This window comes from Zootoca vivipara, chromosome 9, assembly GCF_965207765.1.
Source record: "Zootoca vivipara chromosome 9, rZooViv2.hap1.1, whole genome shotgun sequence".
Taxonomy (NCBI): Eukaryota; Metazoa; Chordata; class Lepidosauria; order Squamata; family Lacertidae; genus Zootoca; species Zootoca vivipara.
This window is the reverse complement of record NC_142592.1, coordinates 50,855,279-50,878,523: the sequence shown is the minus strand read 5'-3', so window position 1 is coordinate 50,878,523 and position 23,245 is coordinate 50,855,279. Positions and strand designations below refer to the sequence as shown.

Sequence of the window (23,245 nt, the reverse complement as noted above, 5' to 3'; positions counted from 1 at the left end):
GTACCAAATGCACATGAGTTTTAAGATACAATACGTTGTAAACACCCCCCACCCCAGTTTGAAAACATCACCACTTCCTCAAACAGCTGTGATCTGGTTAGTTAATTTTATTTACAACATGAATTAAAGTCTCTGTAAAATGAAGCCATTTGTAGATCTCCCAGGAGCCTGCAAGCGGTAAGGACAGATGGTTAGTTGGGGTGATTTGCTTTCAAGTGCACAAATCTTAATAACTAGAAACAAGAAAAATAGGCCATGAACAAGGCAAGCACATCTTGCCACACTGAAGTTTCGTGCTGATTTTTCAATATAGAAAATGGGAGAGGTAATATTTCAACTGCATTTGTTGGGGAGGGGAGTGGTATTCAGTGCTGCACATGCAGAGTTCTGTTCATACAGTAGGACTTCCCTGCACACCTCAAAATCTGCTCCTGAGATGGGCTTTGAGAGTGTGCAGGGGGCTGGAGAGATGAGTGGAATATTCTGTTGTGCAAATGCACGTCTGCAGTAGCAGAACAGCTGTATTGTACATAACCCGATGTCTGCTCTACGACCTTCACATACGTAGCTTCATTAATTGCCAGTCAATTTCTACCTTAAGTGAAAATTGAGTTGTTAATCTAAGACAGCACCATCAGTTTACATAACATTTTGGATCTGGAGAAAAGCAAATTGTGAGTTCCTGGGGGAAATGGAGATAAAAGTGGGAAAGTGTAGTGACATGTACCTCAAACATGCTTATAACTGGGAATGGGTATGAAGGGGGTAAGTGACAGTATTCCAGAGCCACTTCATTTGTTTAGCCTAAGGAGTAATAGTCATGTAGAATGTCATGTAGAAGTGCCATCATACCTAAACGTGCTTAGAACAAAGTATTCAAGTTATTCTTCATCATCAGGAGGGATTCCCAGCTCTTCATCTGTCCACTGAGAAGCATCTGGATAAGGAAAGTGACCCTGTTTGGGATGGGGAAAGGAAAAGATTGAACACTACACCACCAAGGATACAGAAACATGTTTTGGGACAAAGTCCGCCAAACTCTCTAGCTTCTATGCAGAGACAGATATAACTACAACAGTCTAAGCTAATGAGTAAAGCTTTAAGCCAGGAGTACTTTAGGTATATACCTAAAGGCTTTTATGTAACTTCTCTTCAGCAGCAGCCTTTAAAAATGGTTTTGAAACCAGATGTTCAAAAAAAAGGGTCACAGTATCGTTACCTGGGACTTGGTCTTTCAATCATATTACACCTATGCTACATCAAATGTAGTGGCTTCCAGTCAGTTTCCAAACCCAATTTAAAATGCCAATCTTAATCTTTAGGGCCTGTAATGGTTTGAAGCCAGATCACCTGAAATATCACCTCCCATATACAGTGGTATCTCTACTTACGAATGGAGCTCCGTCCGCCATCTTGGATACGGTTTAGATAGGATTTTTTCTACTTACGAATTTTAGATAGGGTTGCTTCTACTCACGAATTTTTTCTCCCAATGCATTCCTCTGGGATTCGACTTACATTTTTTTTTTGACTTACAAATGTGTGTTCGGAATGCATTAAATTCGTAAGTAGAGGTACCACTGTATACCAAGATGCTCTTCAGATACCCTGCTCTGTGTGTCCCCAAGGGAAGCAAAGAGGGTGGCTATTACGGAATGAGTCTTCTTGGAGTTGACACCCCATCTATGAAAAATCTTCCCCAGAGAAAGACTGAAAGCTCCTTTATGATCTTCTCAGCAGCAGGCCTTTTCTGTACAGTAATTTCAAATCTCTCATGCACACAGCTAGGTAACAAGAGACATTATTTTTCAATCACATTCAATACTTCACCTCAGTAGAGATGATAACCCTGATGCTACTGCTTTATAGTCTTTCCCAGCCCATTCAAGCTCTCACCAGCACAACATCAGGATCATGCCAGAAGTGCCACAGGATCCAGAACCACATGAACGCACTGAGCACTTCCCCCTTTATCCGCTGGGCTGGCAAAGGCTCTACATAGTGGCGGTACTTGAAGACACGCACCTCTCCACTTGCGCTGCAGGACAAACACAGGTACGTAGAAGTAAGCAAGTGTCATCAACAATCAGGGCCACAGAAGGGCAGAAATTGTGCAGAATATGGTATTGGGGTGCCAAATATGGCCTTTCAAGCCACTCTATTTGTCCCCCAGAACTCTCTCCAGGGCACAAGCTGCTTGCGTGCTTTTGCCTGGTTGGAATGCGCACTTGAGCTGCCATAATGCCCCTTGCATGCCTGGAAAGAGAATAATAATAATAATATATTTGTATCCCGCCCATCTGACTGAGTCTCCCCAGCCACTCTGGGCAGCTCCCAATCGAATATTAAAACAATATAGCATTAAATATTAAAAACTTCCCTAAACGGGGCTGCCTTCAGATGTCTTTTAAAAATAGGATAGCTGCTTATTTCCTTGACATCTGTTGGAAGTGTGTTCCACAAGGCGGGTGCCACTACAGAGAAGGCCCTCTGTCTGGTTCCCTGTAACCTCACTTCTCGCAATGAGGGAACCGCCAGAAGGCCCTCGCCGCTGGATCTCAGTGTTGGGGCTGAATGATGGGGGTGGAGACGCTCCTTCAAATATACAGGACCAAGGCCGTTTAGGGCTTTAAAGGTCAACACCAACATTTTGAATTGTGCTCGGAAACGTACTGGGAGCCAATGTAGATCTCTCAGAACCGATGTTAAGTGGTCCCGGCGGCCACTCCCAGTCACCAGTCTAGCTGCCGCATTCTGGATTAATTGCAGTTTCCAGGTCACCTTCAAAGGTAGCCCCACGTAGAGCGCATTGTAGTAATCCAGGGGTCCCCAAACTTACCCGGCTTGGGGCCGGATGCCCACCGCACCGATTGCATGGTGGGCCGGAGGGTGGGGGAGCGCGCACTGCGGCGCGGGAGCACGTGGCTGTGTGCGCCCATGTGCAAACGCTATTTCTGGCACACTCCTGACCTGGAAAGCGCCGGAAATAGCTTGTGCGCATGTGCAGAAGCCTCCTCCGACCCGGAAGTACACTGGAAATGACGCTTGCGCGTGCGCACAAGCTATTTAAGTCGCTTTTCCGGGTCGGAAGTCGCGCCAGTAACAGCGGGCGGCGGCAGTGGGGGTCACTGGGGGCCACATAAAAGACCCTCAGGGGCCGTATGTGGCCCCCGGGCCGTAGTCTGGGGACCCTTGTAGTAATCCAAGCAGGAGATAAGCAGAGCATGCACCACTCTGGCGAGACAGTCCACGGGCAGGTAGGGTCTCAGCCTGCGTACCAGATGCAGCTGGTAGACAGCCGCCCTGGACACAGAATTAAATTGCTGCCTCCATGGACAGCTGTGAGTCCAAATGACTCCCAGGCTGCACACCTGGTCCTTCAGAGGCACAGTTACCCCATTCAAGACCAGGATGGCGAGATGCGGTGATTCTCGCGCCTCTGCAGAAACCTCCGACTTTTGCACGAGGGTAGCATAACCTATAGTACGAGTCGCACCTATAGATCGGGCCCAGACCACCTCTGGCGTGCAGCCCCCAGGAATACCTCTACTCTATGTAATGTTTGTTTAGAACCGGGCTGTAGGCTGCACGTATTACTGGGGAGACCATATGTTGCAGCCAGCCTACCATGCGGGGTTGTTGTGTCATGTAGCTCCAGAAGGGAGGGTCCTCAAACATTCCATCCCTCCGTTCCATTGCTTTGCATAATTCGCCCCGCCTCCTGGCACGCGAGGTGCGCCCCCCCCCCGCGCGCTTACCGCCGGACTCCCGTAGTCGCGCCAGAACCGCTTTGGGCACGAAGGACCCGGGCGGCCAATCGCAACCCGCCGCCCATCCGCCACAGAGACCCCGCCATCCTGGCTGCCGCAGGCGGAGCCCTTCAACCCGCCACAATGTCACTCTCCGCTACCGGGTAGGCCTCGGCTCCCAATAAACCGTGCTCTGATTGGCTGCCGTAACTCCGGCTCTGTTTGGCGCGTTCCAATTCTAGTCACGGAGGGGGGGAAGCAAAAGGAATCACCGTTAAAATATCCCCGCTAGAGAAGGTCAACATACATTTCCCGCTTCTTTTTCTGTGGATATATATTTTGAAAAGCTGAAGAGAAGCGCGAGTTGTCCTTCCAGAGCGCCCTACACCTTCCAAGCGACGCTTCCCCCCTTCCGTAGAATGGACCAGCCTGGAAAGTACCAAAGCTTTTCGCTTTGGGAGGGGTGTGTAAGTGATTCGTGGCCCACAGCGGTGGGCTTGGTTCTCACATCCGAGACGCAACAGACATGCCCCTGTTAGGAAATGTAAGGCCTTTCATATTATTTGAGGGCTTCGTAAATGAAAAGAAGGGCTTCTTTCTCATCCCCCCTGTTCAGGTGTTGAAGATGGTTCCGTCTGTGGCATCTGGTTGCCTGGCAACGCGCTGAGACTTCAGTATCCTACAGGAGAAGAAGGGGGGATCAGGTGAGATGCGGGAGAGAACAAGACGAAGTGCGGGGCGGGGGGGGGATGTATCCTATGCGGGAGGAGAAATAAAAGTCAGTGTCCCATTGAGGTCTTGCAGCTTCCACGAGGGACATTCCCCGAAACGCTTAGAATTGCAGCCTCAGTAATTCGCTGAGGTTGCTTTACTAGTTCCTGGTTATTTATTGCATGAAAGTTCAAAACACTGAAAACGAACTAAAGTTTATATGTCCCTGAGCCAGTAAACTTTGGCACACGATGTCTAATATCATAAGCAATAATAGCCAACTTCGGCATTGTGTTCTCATTCCCTAGGAGCCCCCGAATCCGAACCCAATGCTAGTTCTGCTCAGTGTAATCAACTCACTAAAATCACTAGCCATGGCTGACTTCACCCCATCAATTTCAATGGCTCTACTCGGAGTAAAACTTAGTTGCATTCACACACTGATTCAGAGATCTCCCTCTCCCTCAATAGTGCTGCCAGAAGTGATTATTACCATAATTATTACTGTTATATACCCCAGTTAGAAGAATTAAGGGTCTGCTGGGGTGCCCCAAACACAACTAGGCTGGCTTATCACATTTTGAAGTGTGTAAAGTAGTAAACATAGTAATAATGATGCTGATGCTGTTGTTGTTTGTCATTCAGAAATGTCCAGAATGTCCCATTGCTGTACTAGATTACCCTTGTTGGCTGACATCCATGAGCAGAATGTGGCCTTTGTGCTTTGCACCTCAGAAACTGAGACCGCCGGCCTATGTATCTTGAAAGAACTCCTCATAAAGACTCTTTTTTCGCTGGCCCACAAACCAACAGATTCCATGTTTGGCATTGTCAGCTGTACCAGCCAGCAGGTAATGGGGAAATTATCAATTGAGTGGTATAGAAAAACCATGCCAATATAGCATAGGTATCTGTGACTCTTCCCAAGGATGTTGAACGCCAAACTGCCATCAACCCTGGCCAGCATTCCCATGGGAGCCCAACAACCTATGGAGGGCCTCAGGTTCTGCATACCTGTTCTAGGGGTACTTTCCACAAGCAGCTTTGTGAGCAATTGGCACTCTGAATCAGAACAACAATAATCAGTACACCACATATGGACTCCTGGAAATGTGGGTGGGTGGACTCCCGGAAATGTGCAATCTTCTTAATTGTACTTCAGCCTTTGTTTTCACCCTTTCATTTTCCCCTCCAGGTGTTAAAATGGCAGAAAAGTTTGGTAGAATGTTCCCTCCGCAGTGTCACTGAAGCAGCTGCCTGGATCAGAGGCCTTCAGAGCAGCAGTGGGGCCAGTGCTGTGATGGCTGTGGCAGCAGCGCTGGAAGACCCCTTTTGCCAAGCAGTGTACCTGTTCACCAGTTGGCTACCTGAGCATTCTGTGGAGGAAATCAGTAGTCACCTTAAGGAGGCAGAGCAAGCGCACCCAGTGCACATAGTATACTTGGTAGGAAGCAAAGGGGAAAATGAACACGGGGCACAAGAAATAATGGAGGAAGTGGCCAAGGCATCTGGTGGTTCCTTTCAAGCAGTCAGCCTCAGCTCCGATGAGGTAAATGAAAATTGGATAAAGCAACGTTGACTCTAAGGGCTCATTCATACATGCCTGGACACCACTTGATTTTTCATCGCTTGATGTGTCAGTCTTCAGTTAGCCAAATGTGTGAGCTAGACTCTATTAGAAAAAAAGTGCACTCAGTAGTAATACTACAATTCTTTTTGTGGCTTTAGATCAATGATGACTCCTTTAGACATGCAAGTCATCGCTTGATATTTTAACGGTCAAATGATGGACATGCATGTGCCAATCGAGAGAATCAAATTGTTGGAAAGGATGGCATGAAGTCCTAACGACGCAAGTAATTGTAATGGATCTTTCAGATCCCTTACTACTTTGTGATTCTGTATTTCCACAATTTTCTAGGCTATTCCTGGCTGCAGTGAAAGCATTTGCCGCTCTGATTGTATCTGCAAGCAGCCCTGTTCCTCTCTCCTGATGGGCCATCATGCTACAGCACAGTAAGTTTAAGGACCGTGGATCTTTTAGGTTAATAAGTCCTTAGAATGGCAACTGAATCCGTATTGGCGTCTGTGTTTCTTCAGCCTTGATTTACATAAGTCTGAGTGATCCTAATCGTCTAAAAGCAAAGTTATATGTAAAAAGTAAAGGTGCCAATGCTGGTCCACAAGTAAAAGTTCAAAATCCATAGTTGGGCAGTACGTACCTTTTTATAAAGGCAACCAAAATGTCACAAAATAATGAGTAACCTTTTGGGTTCTGCAGAACCCTTCGTCAATCTTGTCCCGGCACATGTTAGTTTTCTATACCCGCAGATTTCCTTCGGATGCTTGGAGCTTAGTAAAGGAGGATTTCGTTGACTGGTCTCCAGAGGTTTACAATTTGCAGAGGGGGGTCCAAGTCCTCGCCAGAAGGGAGACAGATGGGTTTTACTATCTGGGTCACATTGTCCAAGAGGTTAAGGTGAGCTCATTTAACTAAAGTAGTGCTTCTCAAACTGGGTCTTAGCAGATAGCTTTGCTCACTCCCTTCTAACCTTATTCTCTAGATCAGGGGTAGGCAACCTAAGGACCAGGGGCCGGATGCGGCCCAATCACTTTCTCAATCTGGCCCATGGAATCAGCATGTTTTTATATGAGTAGAATGTGTCCTTTAATTAAAAATGCATCTCTAGGTTATTTGTGGGGCCTACCTGGTGTTTTTACATGAGTAGAATGTGTGCTTTTATTTAAAATGCATCTCTGGGTTATTTGTGGGGCATAGGAATTCATTCATTTCCCCCCAAAAAAATATAGACCAGCCCACCACATGGTCTGAGGGACAGTGGACTGGCCCACGGGTGGAAAAGTTTGCTGACCCCTGCTCTAGATGTCATGTTTAAATGTTGCCTACTACAGGGGTTCCCAACAAAATTTTCTCGAGGACCCCTCATCGAGCCGCTATTGTGACAAGGACCCCCATTAATTCCTAATCCTAAAATTAAAAAGTGAGAGCCAAATTAAGAGTCTTTTTATATTTTATAAAATAAAAAAATTCCTTCAGTAGCACCTTAAAGACCAACTGTTGGTCTTTAAGGTGCTACTGAAGGAATTTTTTTATTTTATATTTATACGTTTTTTACAGTTACAACAGAATACTCCATCAGTATACAGTTAGTTTTAATTTTCAGTTCTTAATGAGATGAACCACTTTTTAACCAACGGTCCATTTTTAACTACGCGAACTGTAGCTTCCGCAAAAAACAACACTTTGTTTACAAACACTACTGTTTTGCAAAGAGGCAGTGCGCGCCAGGGAGGAGGGAGGGGAATGGAGAAGACAGGGTACCTGCGCAGTAGCAGACAAATGAAGTCGACGCGCGCAAAGCATCTTGGGGAGGTGAGCGTTAGTAGAATGCGCGCGCTGCCTCTTTGCAAAACAGTAGTGTTTGTAAAGCGCCACCTAACGGCATACAGCAGAACTACTGCCTCTATCTAATTCTAGTTTTGCGCTAGACTCTGCTCATGCAGGAAGCGGCCAAAACAAAAAATATGTTATCATACGAAATATATTTAATATATTTTTTATTCTAATAGCATCTTGCGGACCCCTCTGGCATTGCTTGCGGACCCCTGGGGGTCCACGGACCACCTGTTGGGAACCACTGGCCTACTATATATAGAAGTGAAGTGATACCCTTGCATTTTCTGTTGGGGGTAGGGGAGGGGAATTGAATGGGATTCAAAAGATAAAGTAAGATTACAAGCAGCGAGTTTTTTGTGATGGTGCTTACCAGTACCATGCCTGGTTGCCCTCAAGACCACGAGGAGGGGAAGTTTAACTATTTCTTTATCTATGCCATCTTATGAGATCCTTATTTCTGTGCCTCCTCCACGAGAGGGCCAGAGGCTGGCAACACAAGAAAAGGCCTTTTTTGTGATGGCTCCCCATTTGTAGAATGTTCCCCCCAGGCAGGCCTGGCTGACACCTTCCTTATACACCTTTAGGTGCCAAGTAAAAACGTTCCTTCTTCAACCAGGCCTTTGGCTAATTAAGCAATCTATGGCCTTTTAAACTGTGTGTTACTAAATTATGTGTTTTATGTATATATATATAGTAATCCTTGGATGAAGGGCAGTATAGAAATTTAATAAATGAATGAATATGTGGCAACATTGCTGGCTTAATCTCGCAGGGCTCCAGAGGACACGTTCTGATTGAGTTCCAAAGATCTCGGCAGTCCCGGAAAGGCAAGATCCTGTGTCGGATGCAAGAAACGCCCCTCTACGATGTCATCCATTATGAGGATGCCAGGTGGCAGCCCTTAGCTCCAGGAGATGCAGTCCTGGCTCCGTGGGACAAGAAAGGTGAACGATACGGTCCAGGTGTGATTCTTCAGGTTGCGGAGGCTGCGTCTTCTCATTCAGGTGCTGCTCGTTTTGTGCCCTTTCCTTTCCTTTCTTTTATGAATGACAAAACACAGCAGCAGTAAAGTCAGTACTCAGCTAGACATTACTGCTATCCCATCAGATACGATGGCATTACCTTAGGTTTCAACCCAGACTATATTTCCACAGTGTTGTGTTTGTGGCTGCCAGTTTCTGCTGTGTTCTTTCTCTGCTACCATAAGGGATATTTGAGGAAGGGCCATAGCTCAGTGGCAGAGCATCTCCTGTGCATGCAGAAGTTCCCAGGTTCATTCCCCAGCATCTCCAGGTAGGGCTGGGAGAGACTCTGCCTGAAATCCTGTATAGCCACAGCCAATCAGTATAGGCAATACTGAGCCAGATGAACCAATGGTCTGAATCGATATAAGGCAGCTTCCTATGTTGTTATGCAACCCCTTTCCATAGTGTGCACTGCGTGCCTTTTATCCATGCTGAAAAAGGATGTGGCACCTGCCCCAAGTGATTTGTTTATACAAGAAACAGCTTATTTAGACCTGATCAACTTGCATTTGGGGATTCCGGAATTGCTCCAAGAGACTTGCAAAGGGAAATTTGATCAACTCAAACAGGACTCCATGGAAGGCAGGTGACTGTTGTCAGGTCCTAGAGCAGGGGAAGGGAACTGGATGCGGCCAGTGGTCCAGCTCACTTCACCTGCAATCCCCCAAGGGCCAGCTTTGACAGGTGGGCGGGAGTATCCACTTGTCAATCACCTGACATCATTATGACATCAGGTGACAACTCTTGAAAGGGGCTCAAGTCCACGTACAAGCAGTTTCAGTACCGACTACAGCCGTACTTTGGTTGTCTAACACCTTGGTACTCGTCCGTTTCAGCTCCTGAACACCGCAAACCCAGAAGTGAGTGTTCTGGTTTGCAAACGTTCTTTGGAACCCGAACATCCGACGCAGCTTATGCGGCTTCTGATCGGAAGCCACGCCTTGGTTTTTGAATGTTTTCAGAAGTCGAACGGACTTCCAGAACAGATTCCGTTCGACAACCAAGGTACGACTCTACTTACAAACGGACTTCAAAGTGATGGCAGCCATACCTTTACCTCCTAACACCTGATGTCACATATGACATCAAGGGTGGAGCAGGTAGGTGTGGTTTGGGGGAATACAACTGCAGAGTGGCATACATTGTGCTTGCTTCCAAAATATGGTTTCATATATATTTGTTTACAGCCTTTAAAAACAGCAAAGTGCTGGTGAATTTCTGGAATGGGCAGACTAGGAACGTGTCTGCAGATGTTGCTCTGAAGATCCCTCGTTCTTTAAGTGAACGCATCGTCCTTGAGCTTCAGATGCCACTTGCAGCCAGGCAGATGTTAGTGGAGCAGAATCCAGATTATCCCTATGTTGTGCCACCTGGATACAGAGCTTCAGGGCCTTGCCAGCAGAGTTATTTAGGTGAGATGCACTGGCAAGAAACTCCAAAGGACCGCTGTGTTTGTGCTGGCTGCAGCTCTGCCCGCCACCCGCTTTGCCATTGCTGCTTCCAGGCTTGGGAGTCCTTTAGATCTCCCATTTGCACAGTGCAACGAGATGATGCCTTCATCCCCGGGACCAAACTGACAAAGGAAGAACTGAGCAGGAAGATAGAAGAGCAGCTTTCAAAGGGTAGGCTTCCTATTTCAGGAAGTAATGAGAAGGAACAGAGCAAGAAGCTGAAGGAAGCAGACAACGTTGCAGATTTAGAATCCCAGGAAGAGATGGAAAGCAAGTTTACAAAACCAAACAAGGTTTGTGATGGCTGGAAAAGTATTATAATCTTTTGGTCCCTTTATCTTGGGTAAGGATATCCCCCACCCCACTCCAGAGTACGGTCACACAATATTGCTAAACGTTGAAAAGACCAAGGACTCACTATCATAGTCAGATCACAGGCAAATTTCCAGGTCAATGTCGCCTTTATTATGTGCCATGTACCTATGTGGTGATGCAGTAGAAACTCAGCTCAGTATAGTAAGCTTTCCTAGCCCAACCACACAAAGTCAGTTAGTGTTTCGATTACTCTCTTGTGTGCCCTATAGCTTTTTATTGCTTATTGATTTTACAGGACCATTCAAGAGAGGGAGCACCAGAAGCTTCACAGGAAGGTCCTGGCACTGTGGTTGATGTAGCTGTCAACACAGACAAATGCATAACTCAGCATGAACAGCAAAGACGAAGAGGTAGGCAGCTGTGATGAAGGCAATCCGGGTCTCCCAGTGACTTTCCAATAGGTATTGAAATTTAAGTGTATCAGCCGGCAGATTGGCATAATCAGATGTATCGTTGGCACATCACATGCTCCCTCCCCTTTCCTGTCTGCCAACCCCCTGGGCTGCTCCTTGATACACAAACCAGCAAGTGCTCATTCAGCTTCTTCCTGCTGACAATTAGAAGAGACCTCCTGGACCAATCAAAGGCTCGTCTTGCCTAGTGTCTTGTTTCCCACAGTGGTTGACTAGTCATTTTCAGGTTTCTGTAGATTCAAGCATTTTCTTGAATGTGTCTCATCAGATCAAAGTCTTCATATATCTGTGCCGTTATTTTTAATGACTTTAAGTCCTCACTCTGACGTGGACTTTTTTTTTCATACGGTAGTCCTTTCCCAGCTCAACAGAATGCCACTTTTTACCCAGCCATGCCAAAGGAGTCCTTCTCGGAAGACGTACGCTGCAGATACTTCCCAGCTCCAGGCAATCTTTAACTGGGTGGACCAGTCACTGAAGGAAGACCATTCTGTTGTCAAATCGGTCTTGCCCATCAGAAGAAGCTACAGTGCACCTCCCATACAGGTGAGGACATCCCTCTGTCTCACCCTTATGATCCCAAGGGGGGATGGACGGAGATCCTTTTGGTGCCCTGGCCTTTCTAAGCATTTTGGTGTTAGTTTGGAAGAAAAGCCAATAAGAGATTAGTCCACTCCAGAGAAACCCATCCCATTATGAAGGAATCCCTTATTCCTTTTCAGAGAATAGTGACAAAAGCGGTGACACAAGATGGTCCGAGAGAGATGGTCGTCAACACAGCCAGGATGGAGTTCAAACGGAAGAAGATGGAGCAGAGACAGCTTAAGGAGGAGCAGAGGCGGGAGGAGGAGCACCTTAGAAGAGAACTGCTGCTTGACAACAAGAGGTAATGAAAGGAAGGGATTAAGGGAACCTCTTCCATCCTAGAGGAGCTCCAGAAGCTACTTCAGTCCACGTTGCTTAAACTTTTGGGGCCTAGTAGACCCAATTTGAGTCACAGCTCAAATTGATTCATTTTTTGCTGTATATATTTCAGCAATCCCAAAGTTTGAGAGTCGGTAGCACAGATGATGTAAAGGTGTTGAAGTACCGCAGTACAGCAATTTTAAGCAAAATCTGAGATGTAGGAGTAAAGTTGTTTTTAAAATGTGGTGATCTGTTGTGGAACAGCCCTATTGAAGAAGATAACAGTGGGTTACCCAGACCTCATTGCTGGTCACAAAGCCCCCCACCCCGTAACAGTCCAAGCTTCAGAGCCCCAAAAATGTAGGCCCGCTACTGCTTTAGGCAGATCCTCTGTTTTATGTAACAGGCTGAGCATGACAGACTAAATGGCACTTTACTTTCTCTGGAACTTCTTCAAAATAGGCAGAGGTCACTCCAGCGAACCTTGCAAGGCTCTCAAAAGCAGCAGGAGAACATTGGGAGCTGGACCAAGTGGCTCGGGAAGCAGCAGCTGCAGGCTGCAAGAGCAGAGACAGGGAGAGGGGAATCCCGTTTCCAGGAAGATCTAAAGAACAAAGAGGAACAAAGGCTGGAGTTCTTAAAGGCACAGCGCAAGCAGAGGGAAAAGCAGCTGGCAGAACACCAGGAAAGAATTGATGACCACGAGAAAAAAAGACTGGTGAGGGATGTTCTCTTTGGCTCTTCTCCAGTTTCTCAAAATATTCTAATCACATAAGAGCGAGATGACGAGCAGGGCGGGTTTACCTGTGCATCCAGAAAATCCACCTTCTGAGCCAAGGAAAACCTGACTCTGCACTCAGATAAATTAGGTCAAGCAAAAGTATCTTCAGAACTGCTTTATTTGCACAGTGTATGTATTTCGACTACAAATACGCTGTAAGTGGGGGAAAGAGCTTCAAGTCCCTTTTTTGTGTCCTTTTCTGCAGGAGCTGCTCAGGAACAGAATGAAATCCATGCAAAACAGCTTGGAGGCTGCAGCTCAGGAGCGGGACACACAGAGGAAAGAGAAGGCGGCTGCCAAATCACAAAAGCTCCGAAATCAGGACCGGACGTCCCAGCAGGTGGAGAAAGAGGAGCAGAAACACAAAGACCTCCAACAGTATCTCAGAGAGCAGAGTCTCCTGATGCTGCGTGCCTCACTGTTGCCATAAAAACATCACCGTCTGAAAAAGCCCACTTCTGGAACAAAGCTGCTGTTAATAATGTTCGTATGCGCAAGGCCATGTGATGTGGGCTGCCATAGAAATGGCCCCACTGAGGCCATCTTCAGACAATGGCTTATCTGAGAATGGGAGGGTAGTATTTTGAACCATAAATGCTTGCAGGACACAATTTTTTAGTGTCCCATCCACTTGTGATCTAACTGGTTCACAGGGGGTCTGCATCGTGCTTCAGGCTGTTCCTGGAAAGAGGATCAGCTAGTCCCCACACCAGGGATCGCCACCCTTTTTGGACCAGCGGGCAGATGTCAAATTTGGGGAGAGTTGTGGGTACCAGTCACTAAATGACTGACATGTGGGCATGGTGTGATGCAAAATTAGATAAAACCACCCCGACCACCTTACGCTTAGCACTATTCCCAATGCTGCACAAGCTGGAACGTGTGCAGAGGAAACCAAGCCTTATGACGAATGGTTGAGGGAGCTGGGTATGTTTAGCCTGGGGGAAAAAGGAGTCTGAGAGAAGATATGATAGCCATCTTCAAATATCTAAAGGGCTGTCACATGGAGGATGGAAAAAGCTTGTTTTCTCTTGCTCTGGAGGGTAGGACTCGAACCAGTGGATTCAAGTTACAAGACAGGAGATTCCGACTAAACATACAGAAAAACTTTCTGACAATAAGAGCTGCTCAACAATAGAATGGACTCCCCCAGGAGGCTGTGGACTCTCCTTCCTAGGAGGTTTTTTTTTAAAGCATTTGTCAAGGGTGCTTCCATTCAGATTCCTGCACTGAAGATTGAACTAGATGACCCACAGGGTCCAACACTACAATTCTATGACTCTGTGATTCTAATTGAAGTCTGGAGCTTCTCAGTGTCAAAAGTAAGCAGAGACCAGCAGAGCTGGCTCCAGGATTTGAGGAGTAGCATCTTGGGCAAAATGCCCCATAGTGCCCACTAGCCATGCTGCCACCTGTTGCAATAGCAGCTCCTCCTCATCCAGACAACGGCACAGGGCCAGGAGTGCTAACTGCATGGGGTGCCCAGTGCTACCACCATCTAGGAAAGAAAGGATGGCTGCCTTGTTTTGACAGATCAGTGTCAGGCCCTCCCAGGGCTTTGAGGTCTCAGCAGCTGCCCAAGGACACCAGCCTCTAAGGCCAGCCCTGCAGACCAGCTGGAGCAGACACAGAACAGTTTCTACTACAGAACTGTCAGTGGGTATCATACCATCATATCAACATGGTTCAACAAGCTCAAGTTCCACAGCAATGTTCAGGCGTCTTTCTCTGTGGCTCATTGGTACCGTAAGTCCATTGTGTGTGCCGTGCCACAAGCAGTATGTCATGGAAAGGCAGTGTGAGGGGCTGCCCTCCTCTTCGTCTAAGCAATGCTGAACCACACAAAGGGCCGCTTCCCATTCAAAACTGTTTATTCATAAACCCCATTTCCCCAGCATCAAAGGTGACAGTTAGAACCAAGTCAATCCATTTGTAAAAACAAGTATTTTTAAATTCCCCATGTAGACAGAAGCAGCGGCTGCTTAGCAGCATAAGAGCAAAGAGAACCAAGATGGAATTTCAAACACGTCATGTTTCAAACACATCTTAAGACAAATTTAACAGAAGATAGGCAAGATTCATATCATGCAACATACCAATATTAAATGAATAGTGTTTGCTTTTCATTCTGAAAATACAGTTTGATGTATAAGCTGCCTTTACATTTCCAATTTTTGGCAATGGAGCAAGGCATGATGTCCTGAAAGCTTGCAATATTGGGGAGATGGGAACAGTCTCTGGTAGACTCACCTATCTAGAGGTGACTTGATAGGGAGCCCAACCCACGCAGAGCCATAATTTCTTTTGAACTACAGGAGAACCGCATTCCCTAAAACCATCTGTGGCCCTCCAGACCTTGCTGTAACCCCCAACTCCCATTAGCCCCAGGCCAGCACAACCAATGTTCAGAGATAAAGGCAGTTGTAATCCACCAATACCTGGAGGGGTACAGTTTTCCCACGCTTGCCGTAATGGGAATAGATATCAATTATCACAATCCAAGTGGAGCTATTTCAGCCCCTGAACACTTCTGGTCTCAATATGGATAAACTGAACAGCCAAGTCTTTCGGTTTTAAACATAGAGGTTGAAAGCTACCTAACGGGTGGCAAATGAGCAGTTCTTCAATGAAAGGGCCCCAAAAAACCACCCTAGCCCATCACTGTGCCAGGAGGGGACTTGGAGCTTTAATTAGAAAAGGTTTAGCTGCCTTGAGGATATCGAGTTCAGGGTCCAGTGAGCGTCCAAGGCCTTCCAAAACCATAATGGCAAAGATCACAGAGGCAAAGTTGCTCTCCAGCTTTACCTGGAAGCACAAAAGACATCAATAAGGTAAAAGTGGATCATTGGATCAGGCAAGAAAGGGGATCAGGCAAGAAAGAGATTACAGTATATGTGACCACATATTGAGATCCCTAACAATGCAAATATTTTCCCCCTGTTATTTTCATTGATTATTCTCATATGTTCACTGCTAAGTACAGTTCTTCTAACATTTAAACCTAGTATCCTTATACATTCTGTTCAATCCAGCTGGCTATGTAGAATTTCCAGTGTGTGTGTGGATGGGGAAGAGGAGCAAGGAAATTCAATTTAACTTACACTTCTGGGTTTCAATGCACAACATAGCAGCTTCTGAGCACAACGCTGACTCATTTTAAAGGCTTTTTGGCGCTTTTGAATTTTGGACTAGCATTAGAATATGCAATCTTTCAAGTTTTTTCTGTTCCAGTAAGTTCCCCAAAGAATAAACCTAACACAGAGATGATCTCACCTGATGCGTCATCAGTAACTTGAAAACACTGGACAGCAGGCTCGCTACTTGGAACTAGAATGCAAAGGGGTTTAAAATGTCATTCATTTCATTCATCCAGACACTGTAACTGCAATAGATAGTCCATTGGCCTGATCCAGCAGGCTCTCACTATTACATCTTGTTGTCTGTGATACAAAGATATAAAAATCTAGATATATTGCATTTATTAATTTATGTATTCATATATTTGCACTGTATACTCATATTGGAATATTTAGAATTATATACAGTGGTGCCTCGCTAGTCGAATTTAATTCGTTCCACGGGTCTTTTCTTATAACGAAAAATTCATCTAGCGAATCCCATATGAATGCATTGAATTTTTTTTGAATTTTTTTTTTGCCCATAGGAACGCATTAATTGAATTTCAATGCATTCCTATGGGAAACCGCGATTCGCTAGACGGATTTTTCGTAAAACGAATTTGTCTAGCGGGGCAACCTCCGCTAGAAAAAACCTTTCGTTAAGCGGAAATTTCGTTAAGCAGGGCATTCGTTAAGTGAGGCACCACTGTATAGTGTTGGTATAACAAGAGAAGAAACAGTAATTGTTTTTCACTGTTTTAATTTTTGGAATTTGTTGCATGCATAATAAAATAAAAGCTGTACATATATAAATGCATATCAGAAATTGTATACCTAGAGGTGCGATTATCGCTTACGGTAGACTTGAACAATCTGTAGAATACAGTAAAGCATTTTCTACTTTGAATTATGGCGCAGCAACTCGAGAGAGAGAAGGCTCAGGCACCCCCAAACTGTGGCCCTCCAGATGTTTTGGCCTACAACTCCCATGATCCCTAGCTAACAGGACCAGTGGTCGGGGAAGATGGGAATTGTAGTCCAAAACATCTGGAGGGCTGAAGGTTGTTGATGCCTGGAGAAGACCAAGCTTTGATGCCGGCTACTGACCTTTCCCAAAGCTACAGTGCTGTCCCTGGCCTTTGTCACCAGTTCTGCCATGTCAGCTTTGAATCTCTCCACATCCTTGCACCGGTTAGCTCTGGAGTGATGAAGGATTAACTCTGCTACTCTCTCCCCCTGCGGAATAAATTGGGAAGCCTATTCAGCCTGCAAGACTCAGGTAATCTTCCTCCTTGAGCAAAATTTACAGAGACAGAGCTTCTAGTCTAGTTAAAATAGGGCTGAGCTTGAATGTTATTGCAAAGGAAGTTATTTTGTCAGGCTACCATTAGACAAGATGTTTTGTTTTGTTTTACAATCAAGCGGTTTATCAATTTTATGGCATAAATAAATAAGAAAAACATACTCTGGGTGGAATTCAACATAGCACTAAGAAGATCGTTCAATCAGCGCAAGCATTTCTGCTTGCCCAATGGAAGCATTTTCCTTCTCCCCAATCATGCTGTTTTGTGAGATCTCCAAACCCTCAAGAGTGAATTGCGGGGTGGAGGAAGTCCCACTGCATCAGCAAGAGCCCCTGCTCCAGCTTCTGCTAGCGAAACAGAGGAGCTGAATCCAGCCCTAGAAGCTGCCATGTCCAGCCCAAAGCTGAACAGGATCTCCAATACCAGCTGCTATGAGAAATGGTTGAAAAGAGCTAATACCTGCCCTAATACCACAGCAGTGAAGACCGCCAGGAAGTTCTTGAGATCTGGACCCTGCAGCTCTGCTATGATTCCTGCATCCAGAAGCACCAGTCGAAGTGGGGGGCGAGAAGGCTGCACTTCCAGAATGAGTGTGTCCAATAGGTCCACAATGGTGGTCCGGTCCTTGGGGTGATCACGGAAGCCCTCTGCGCCCTGAACCAGGATATTCCCAGGGTGCAGGTCAGCATGGACAAAGTTATCAACAAACACCTGAAGGGTTGAAAAATCACAACTTGGTTGAGAAAATGGCAACCTGAGAGCTTCTCAAATCGACGAACTAATTTATTAAGAGGACGGGCTCTTGGTGAGTAGTAGGATATTTTGCTCTGCACATGGAACCTCCTGGCTTTAATCTCTGGGATTACCATATCAAGGCTGCCAGGAAGTAGCAGGGCTGGGAGATACCCACTACCAGACAGGGGAGACAGTGTATTGAACTGGGCAAGCAGGAGCTGCATTAAAATGTTGCTGCGTGAAATGCTTCTGTTTGCAGTTCAGCTATTCACTCCTCTACAATCCTCCATTCCATTTCTCCCACCCAGTTTTCTAGGTCTACTCGCCTCACAACATGCCAGCAGCATTCCTTGGCCACTCATTGAACTGTTTTGGGGTTCCCTTACCCCTTAGGCTTTTCCCACTAAAGATTTTGTTTATTTTTCTTTTTACTTCCACCACCTTCAGGGTTGACAAAAAAGCCCCTCTCTTGTGACTGGGTGGTGTCATTCAGACCAAGTACAATCAGGCCCTTGGAGAGTCGATTCCAATCGTGTAACTGAGGGGCTTTCTGATCAAAAACCTGAAAATTCATACAACAGATTCTTTGCCTTGCAGGCTGACTGCAGAGGCAAGCCAAGCCTAAATTGCAAACCAAACAACCAAAGGAGGCCTCTTACCATCTTTAGAATCATGTCCATACCCATCTGAGCTATTTTCCAGCGCAGCTCCTTTGTGGCCTCCGTCTGCAGGTACTGGGCTATGGGCGTGCTCTCCTGAAGCAGAAAGAACCTAAATCAGGAAAGCCCTTTGAGCTTGTCAGGGACACATTAATAAGACTTTTGGAGGACAATGGGGGTACTTTTTAAGGGGGGAGGAGATCAAAGGGGATGGGTATTCTCTGGTGCTGCCCACCTGACGTGATCAAGCTTTCTCCTCCTACTGCCATTCTTGAATTTTTGAGGCTGCAAATTCTCAGCCCCTGACTTTTGTCAAGAGTGATGATCAGCCGAAGTGACACTGCTCTGTGCACGTTTCCCCCTTTTTTTACACCCAAACTGCTTTGAGGGTGTCAACTTTATTAAGCAGCCCAGCTGCTCACAAAGGGGTCTGCTTGCTAGGCCAAAGAAACCTCCTGCTCTCATGCCATCTGTCTGGACAAAAGGTAAGCCAGCACTCCCTGCCCTGCACATTCCACATTCTCACCTCATATGTTTCCACGAGGATGTTTCTCGTCACGAAAGGGCGAAGAGGAACTGGGAACTTCACATAATCCACACCTTGGAAGTTAAGGCGGAAGCGTTCCAGGTTCCTTGCTTCATAGCGCAAGTCAATCTAAAGAGACAAACTGCAGAGAATCAAGAGCAGTGGTGCCCATTGGGGCTGAAGACAGGGAGTGAGGGCCCAGGCAAAGCCAACTGTTTCAAGTTTTGTGCCCATCCTCTTCCCTGGTGAGCCGTACAAGGACAACACAGGGATGGAGGAGGAGGAAGCTAACAAGGCAGGGCCAGTAGGAAGTCAGGCAAGTGGGAGATGGCTGAGGGTAGGCAGACATTAAGGTGCAGAGCCCCATGAACCAGCTTCCACTGATCAAGCAGACCCCAAACCAAAGTTCCTCCCACCTGTTGAATCATCAGTTTCTCAAACTCCTCCACAACCTCCGTCAGGCTGAGCCACTTGACCCCTGGGAGAAGCTCAAGGAGTCGACTGCCAGTCTTCATCAGAAAAAGGTCCATTTGGACCTGGTCAGCTAATCCGGGGTGCAGCACCTATGCAAATGACAAAAGGTAGCTAGATAATTCCTTATTACATGCACTGTCGACAGACCAGTTGGGATGGGTAATCTGTGGCCCTCCAGGTATTGCTAGACTACAGCTCCCATCATCCCTAACTATTGGCCGTGCTGGCTAGGGCTGATGGGAGTTGGAGTGCAACGACCTCTGGAGGACCCCAAGTTCCACACCCCTGTTTTATAGGGATAAGATGACCAGACTGAACTGAACAGAAGATTCACAAGAGCAACCTGCTAGTGGATCATGCACCTCACATTTATAAACTGCCATTGGCTGCCACCAGTGGGGAAACCAGATGATGCTTGGGAAAGGCCAAAGCTCAGTAGAACACAGAAGGTCCCATGTTCGATCTCTGCCATCTCCAGGTAGGTCTGAGAGATTCCTCCCTTAAATCCTGGAGGGTTACTGCAAGTCAATGTTGACAATACTGACCAATGGTCGGACTTAGGGAGCATATTAGATTAGATTAGATTAGATTAACAAACAAAAACAATAACACCCACCACCACCCACCCCCAGTTTAAAAGGCCATAAATTGAATAAACCAAAGGCTTAGGAGAAGATGAATGTTTTTGCCTGGCGCCTAAAGATATATAATAAAGGGACTAGGCTAGCCTCCCTGGGGAGAGCAGTCCACAAACGGGGAGCCACTGCAGAAGAGGCCTGTTTTAATGTCGCCATCCTCCAGACCTCTCGTGGAGGGGGGCACACAAAGAAGGGCCTTGGGTTATGATTGCAGTGTCTGGGTCAGTACATATGGGGAGAGGCAGTCCTTGAGGTATATCCATCTTGTCAGCCTCTTCCTAATCATCACCACCACCACCATTTTTGACCTTTTTCTTCCAAGAATAAAGATATATAATAAAGGGACTAGGCTAGCCTCCCTGGGGAGAGCAGTCCACAAACGGGGAGCCACTGCAGAAGAGGCCTGTTTTAATGTCGCCATCCTCCAGACCTCTCGTGGAGGGGGGCACACAAAGAAGGGCCTTGGGTTATGATTGCAGTGTCTGGGTCAGTACATATGGGGAGAGGCAGTCCTTGAGGTATATCCATCTTGTCAGCCTCTTCCTAATCATCACCACCACCACCATTTTTGACCTTTTTCTTCCAAGAATATTAAAAGATTTTAGTACAGTCATACCTCGGTTTAAGTACGCCTCGGTTTGAGTATTTTCAGTTTAAGTACTCCGTGGACCCGCCTGGAATCCACTTTCCATTACTTTCAATGGGAAAGTTCGCTTCAGGTTAAGTACGCTTCAGGTTAAGTACGAACTTCCAGAACCAATTACACTCATACCTCGGGTTACATACGCTTCAGGTTGAGTACTCCGCGGACCCGTCTGGAACAGATTAATCCAGGGGGTTGAACTAAGATGATTCTCAGGGTCCCTTCCAGCCCTATGATTCTATAACAGGCACCCCCAAACTTCAGCCCTCCAGATGTTTTGGACTTCAATTCCCATCATCTCTGACCACTGGTCCTGTTACCTAGGGATCATGGGAGTTGTAGGCCAAAACATCTGGTGGGCCGCAGTTTAGGGATGCCTGTTCTATAATATCTAAGTTAGAAGCCAGTCATACTAAGTTCAATAGGACTAACTCCGAGCTAAGGAGGCACAGAATTGTGGTCTTACTTTAATGGCTACTGGAACAAGGTGGTCCCTCTTGGGACAGGATAAAGCTGTGTCCAGGTATCCAGAAACAGAATTCTGCTTAACGTGTCCATCAAAGCCATCATTGGGAAGCAACTGGTGGACACTACCTCCTTCAGAAATGCTTCCATCCTTCCTCTTCCAAAGCCACCTGAAGACTCCCTTAAGACCAGACACCTGCCAGGCTTCCAGAGCAGACTCCACCCCAGTGCCCTTGGAGAGTTCCTTCAGCACCGGCTGGCCAAGAGCGGAGATGTCCACATAAGCTTTGTACACCTGGGCGATGCAGCCAGACCCAACGGGTTCCTGGCTGTCAAAGGTGAAGACCTTTTCCCAGCCTTCCCCCAGATATTTCTCCAAAGAACGTTGGGTGTAGCCCCAAGGGTGAGGGACCACCTTGATGTGGAGCTTGGAGAACTTGGCGCAGAACTCTTCGGAGAAGAGGTCCCTCCTTGTGCTCGCCCACTGCCCCAGTTTGATGTAGGTGGGGCCCGAAGACTCTGTTGCCTTGAGCAGAAGGCGGAGCCAGAGTGATGCAAAACCTGGGGAGATGTAGCTCAAGGGGTAGAGCCAAATCAAAGGCCCGAACTTCAGCAGGAGGACGCAGGCTCGGATAGCGAGGGAAAAGGCTAGTCCTAAACGCTGGAGGAAGCCAGCTGGAGAAAGGCCCCCTTTGTTGAGACAGACATCTCCTTTTATTTGGGCTCCTCCATTGGGTGCCCCTTCGCACCTTGCACCCCAAGGTAATCCCGTAGCTCCCCAGCACACCAGAGAGATCTTTACCAAGGCTTTGCATGGAAAGCAGCTTGGAGCATCGCCAGTGAAGAGCTGGAGAGGAGGCCTCCTACCCCATGTCCTTCCTGTACACAGGCAGCTTCTCACAGTGAGGATTCTGACATTAGAAAGGAAAATCCGGACAGCGGAATAGCAGTGCCAAGTAGTCATAGTCCTGGAGACATCAAGGAGCAGGAGGGAGATGCGGGGAGGGGGCACTGCATTTGAGAATAGACTGCAGAACGAGAAGTTTACAAACAGGCAATCGGCAATCTTGGAACAGAGGCGGTTGCTTCATAGCAAAACAAAGGGAGACTCCCGCCTACTCTCTAAGCATTTCAGCACCTGAATCTGCTTTTACATCATTTAATCCCAGGCATGAGCGGGAGTGGCGGCATCATCGTCCCACGGCCCTTCTCCCATCAGCGATCCTGGAATCCATCAGCCCGACTTTCATGCAGAGTTAACGAGATCTGGAGATGCAGAGGTCACTAGATCCACTACCGGGGCGTGACCAACGAAGACCCGCGTTGCAACGGGTTCGTCTGGATTTCACTCATCGCGAGTTAGCCTTCCTTTTTTGTACGCTTGGTCTTCTTCCGCGGGAAGCCGCTCATTTATCCGCTGCTCCTCGCTGGTGTAAAGAGCAGAAAGAGGAGGTGGAAATACTCAGCATCAAATCGCAACTGTCAATCTGAGCTGGACCCACAGCCGGCGGACTGAAGACTCCTTCCGTAGAACTTCCACGTGCTCTTTGACCGGCTTTGCCTCGCGGGGGAGCGGATAGAACCAAAACGATACACAACGTTCCAGTTCCAGGGACTTCCGCAAAGGCAGAGTTGCGGGGTGGAGACTCCGCCTCTTAAAGATACAGCGCGGGCAAAAGGCTGAGATGTGCAGCAGATACAGGTGGCCAGAGCTTGGGAAAAGGCCACAGTGTAAATCCCTGCAGAAGCAACGCGATGAGGGGGGGAAAGCAGCGGCATTCTGGAAGAAAGGAATGTCTCTCGTTTTAAAATAAAAGCAGTGCACCTGATCATATGCATCATGTCCGCTCAGA

General features: G+C 47.0%; 3 protein-coding genes across 4 annotated transcripts; 1 reads left to right on the top strand and 2 right to left on the bottom strand.

The window, feature by feature from the left end:
- Positions 1-92: 92 nt before the first annotated feature.
- NDUFB2 (NADH:ubiquinone oxidoreductase subunit B2) lies at positions 93-3,916 on the bottom strand. The gene is made up of 4 exons (XM_035126516.3): positions 3,759-3,916; positions 1,897-2,038; positions 853-956; positions 93-168 (listed from the first exon to the last, which is right to left on the bottom strand). The coding sequence occupies exons 1-3, from the start codon at positions 3,854-3,856 to the stop codon at positions 882-884; spliced, it is 315 nt and encodes a 104-aa protein (XP_034982407.1). The 5' UTR covers positions 3,857-3,916; the 3' UTR covers positions 93-168; positions 853-881.
- Positions 3,917-4,216: 300 nt separating this feature from the next.
- Positions 4,217-14,702, top strand: LOC118091114 (uncharacterized). 2 transcript variants are annotated; one of them, XM_088652239.1, is made up of 12 exons: positions 4,217-4,453; positions 5,106-5,311; positions 5,656-6,009; positions 6,382-6,476; positions 6,792-6,939; positions 8,651-8,840; positions 10,091-10,647; positions 10,965-11,079; positions 11,495-11,688; positions 11,865-12,028; positions 12,511-12,766; positions 13,035-14,702. In XM_088652239.1, the coding sequence occupies exons 2-12, from the start codon at positions 5,108-5,110 to the stop codon at positions 13,257-13,259; spliced, it is 2,502 nt and encodes an 833-aa protein (XP_088508365.1). In that variant the 5' UTR covers positions 4,217-4,453; positions 5,106-5,107; the 3' UTR covers positions 13,260-14,702. The 2 variants fall into 2 exon arrangements, with proteins under 2 accessions (XP_088508365.1, XP_034983649.3); XM_035127758.3 differs by having other exon boundaries at positions 8,651-8,882.
- Positions 14,683-23,032, bottom strand: ADCK2 (aarF domain containing kinase 2). Its single transcript, XM_035128405.3, has 8 exons — positions 21,394-23,032; positions 19,589-19,735; positions 19,173-19,301; positions 18,647-18,742; positions 17,712-17,963; positions 17,056-17,184; positions 16,103-16,156; positions 14,683-15,634 (listed from the first exon to the last, which is right to left on the bottom strand). The coding sequence occupies exons 1-8, from the start codon at positions 22,354-22,356 to the stop codon at positions 15,488-15,490; spliced, it is 1,917 nt and encodes a 638-aa protein (XP_034984296.3). The 5' UTR covers positions 22,357-23,032; the 3' UTR covers positions 14,683-15,487.
- Positions 23,033-23,245: the final 213 nt, after the last annotated feature.

What these genes read in the sequence shown, in the direction of transcription:
- NDUFB2 (XM_035126516.3), bottom strand. Translation starts at nt 3,856, where the DNA reads ATGGCGGGGTCTCTGTGGCGGATGGGCGGCGGGTTGCGATTGGCCGCC. An exon ending in GCGACTACGGGAGTCCGGCG is followed by an intron (nt 2,039 to 3,758) that starts GTAAGCGCGCGG and finishes TTTGTCCTGCAG; the next exon opens with CGCAAGTGGAGAGGTGCGTG. An exon ending in ATGATCCTGATGTTGTGCTG is followed by an intron (nt 957 to 1,896) that starts GTGAGAGCTTGA and finishes CATCCCAAACAG; the next exon opens with GGTCACTTTCCTTATCCAGA.
- LOC118091114 (XM_035127758.3), top strand. Translation starts at nt 5,108, where the DNA reads ATGTCCAGAATGTCCCATTGCTGTACTAGATTACCCTTGTTGGCTGAC. An exon ending in CTGCTGCTTGACAACAAGAG is followed by an intron (nt 12,029 to 12,510) that starts GTAATGAAAGGA and finishes TCTTCAAAATAG; the next exon opens with GCAGAGGTCACTCCAGCGAA. An exon ending in ACCACGAGAAAAAAAGACTG is followed by an intron (nt 12,767 to 13,034) that starts GTGAGGGATGTT and finishes CCTTTTCTGCAG; the next exon opens with GAGCTGCTCAGGAACAGAAT.
- ADCK2 (XM_035128405.3), bottom strand. Translation starts at nt 22,356, where the DNA reads ATGACTACTTGGCACTGCTATTCCGCTGTCCGGATTTTCCTTTCTAAT. An exon ending in TTGTTCCAGTAGCCATTAAA is followed by an intron (nt 19,736 to 21,393) that starts GTAAGACCACAA and finishes TCATTTGCATAG; the next exon opens with GTGCTGCACCCCGGATTAGC. An exon ending in TGGACATGATTCTAAAGATG is followed by an intron (nt 17,964 to 18,646) that starts GTAAGAGGCCTC and finishes TCAACCCTTCAG; the next exon opens with GTGTTTGTTGATAACTTTGT.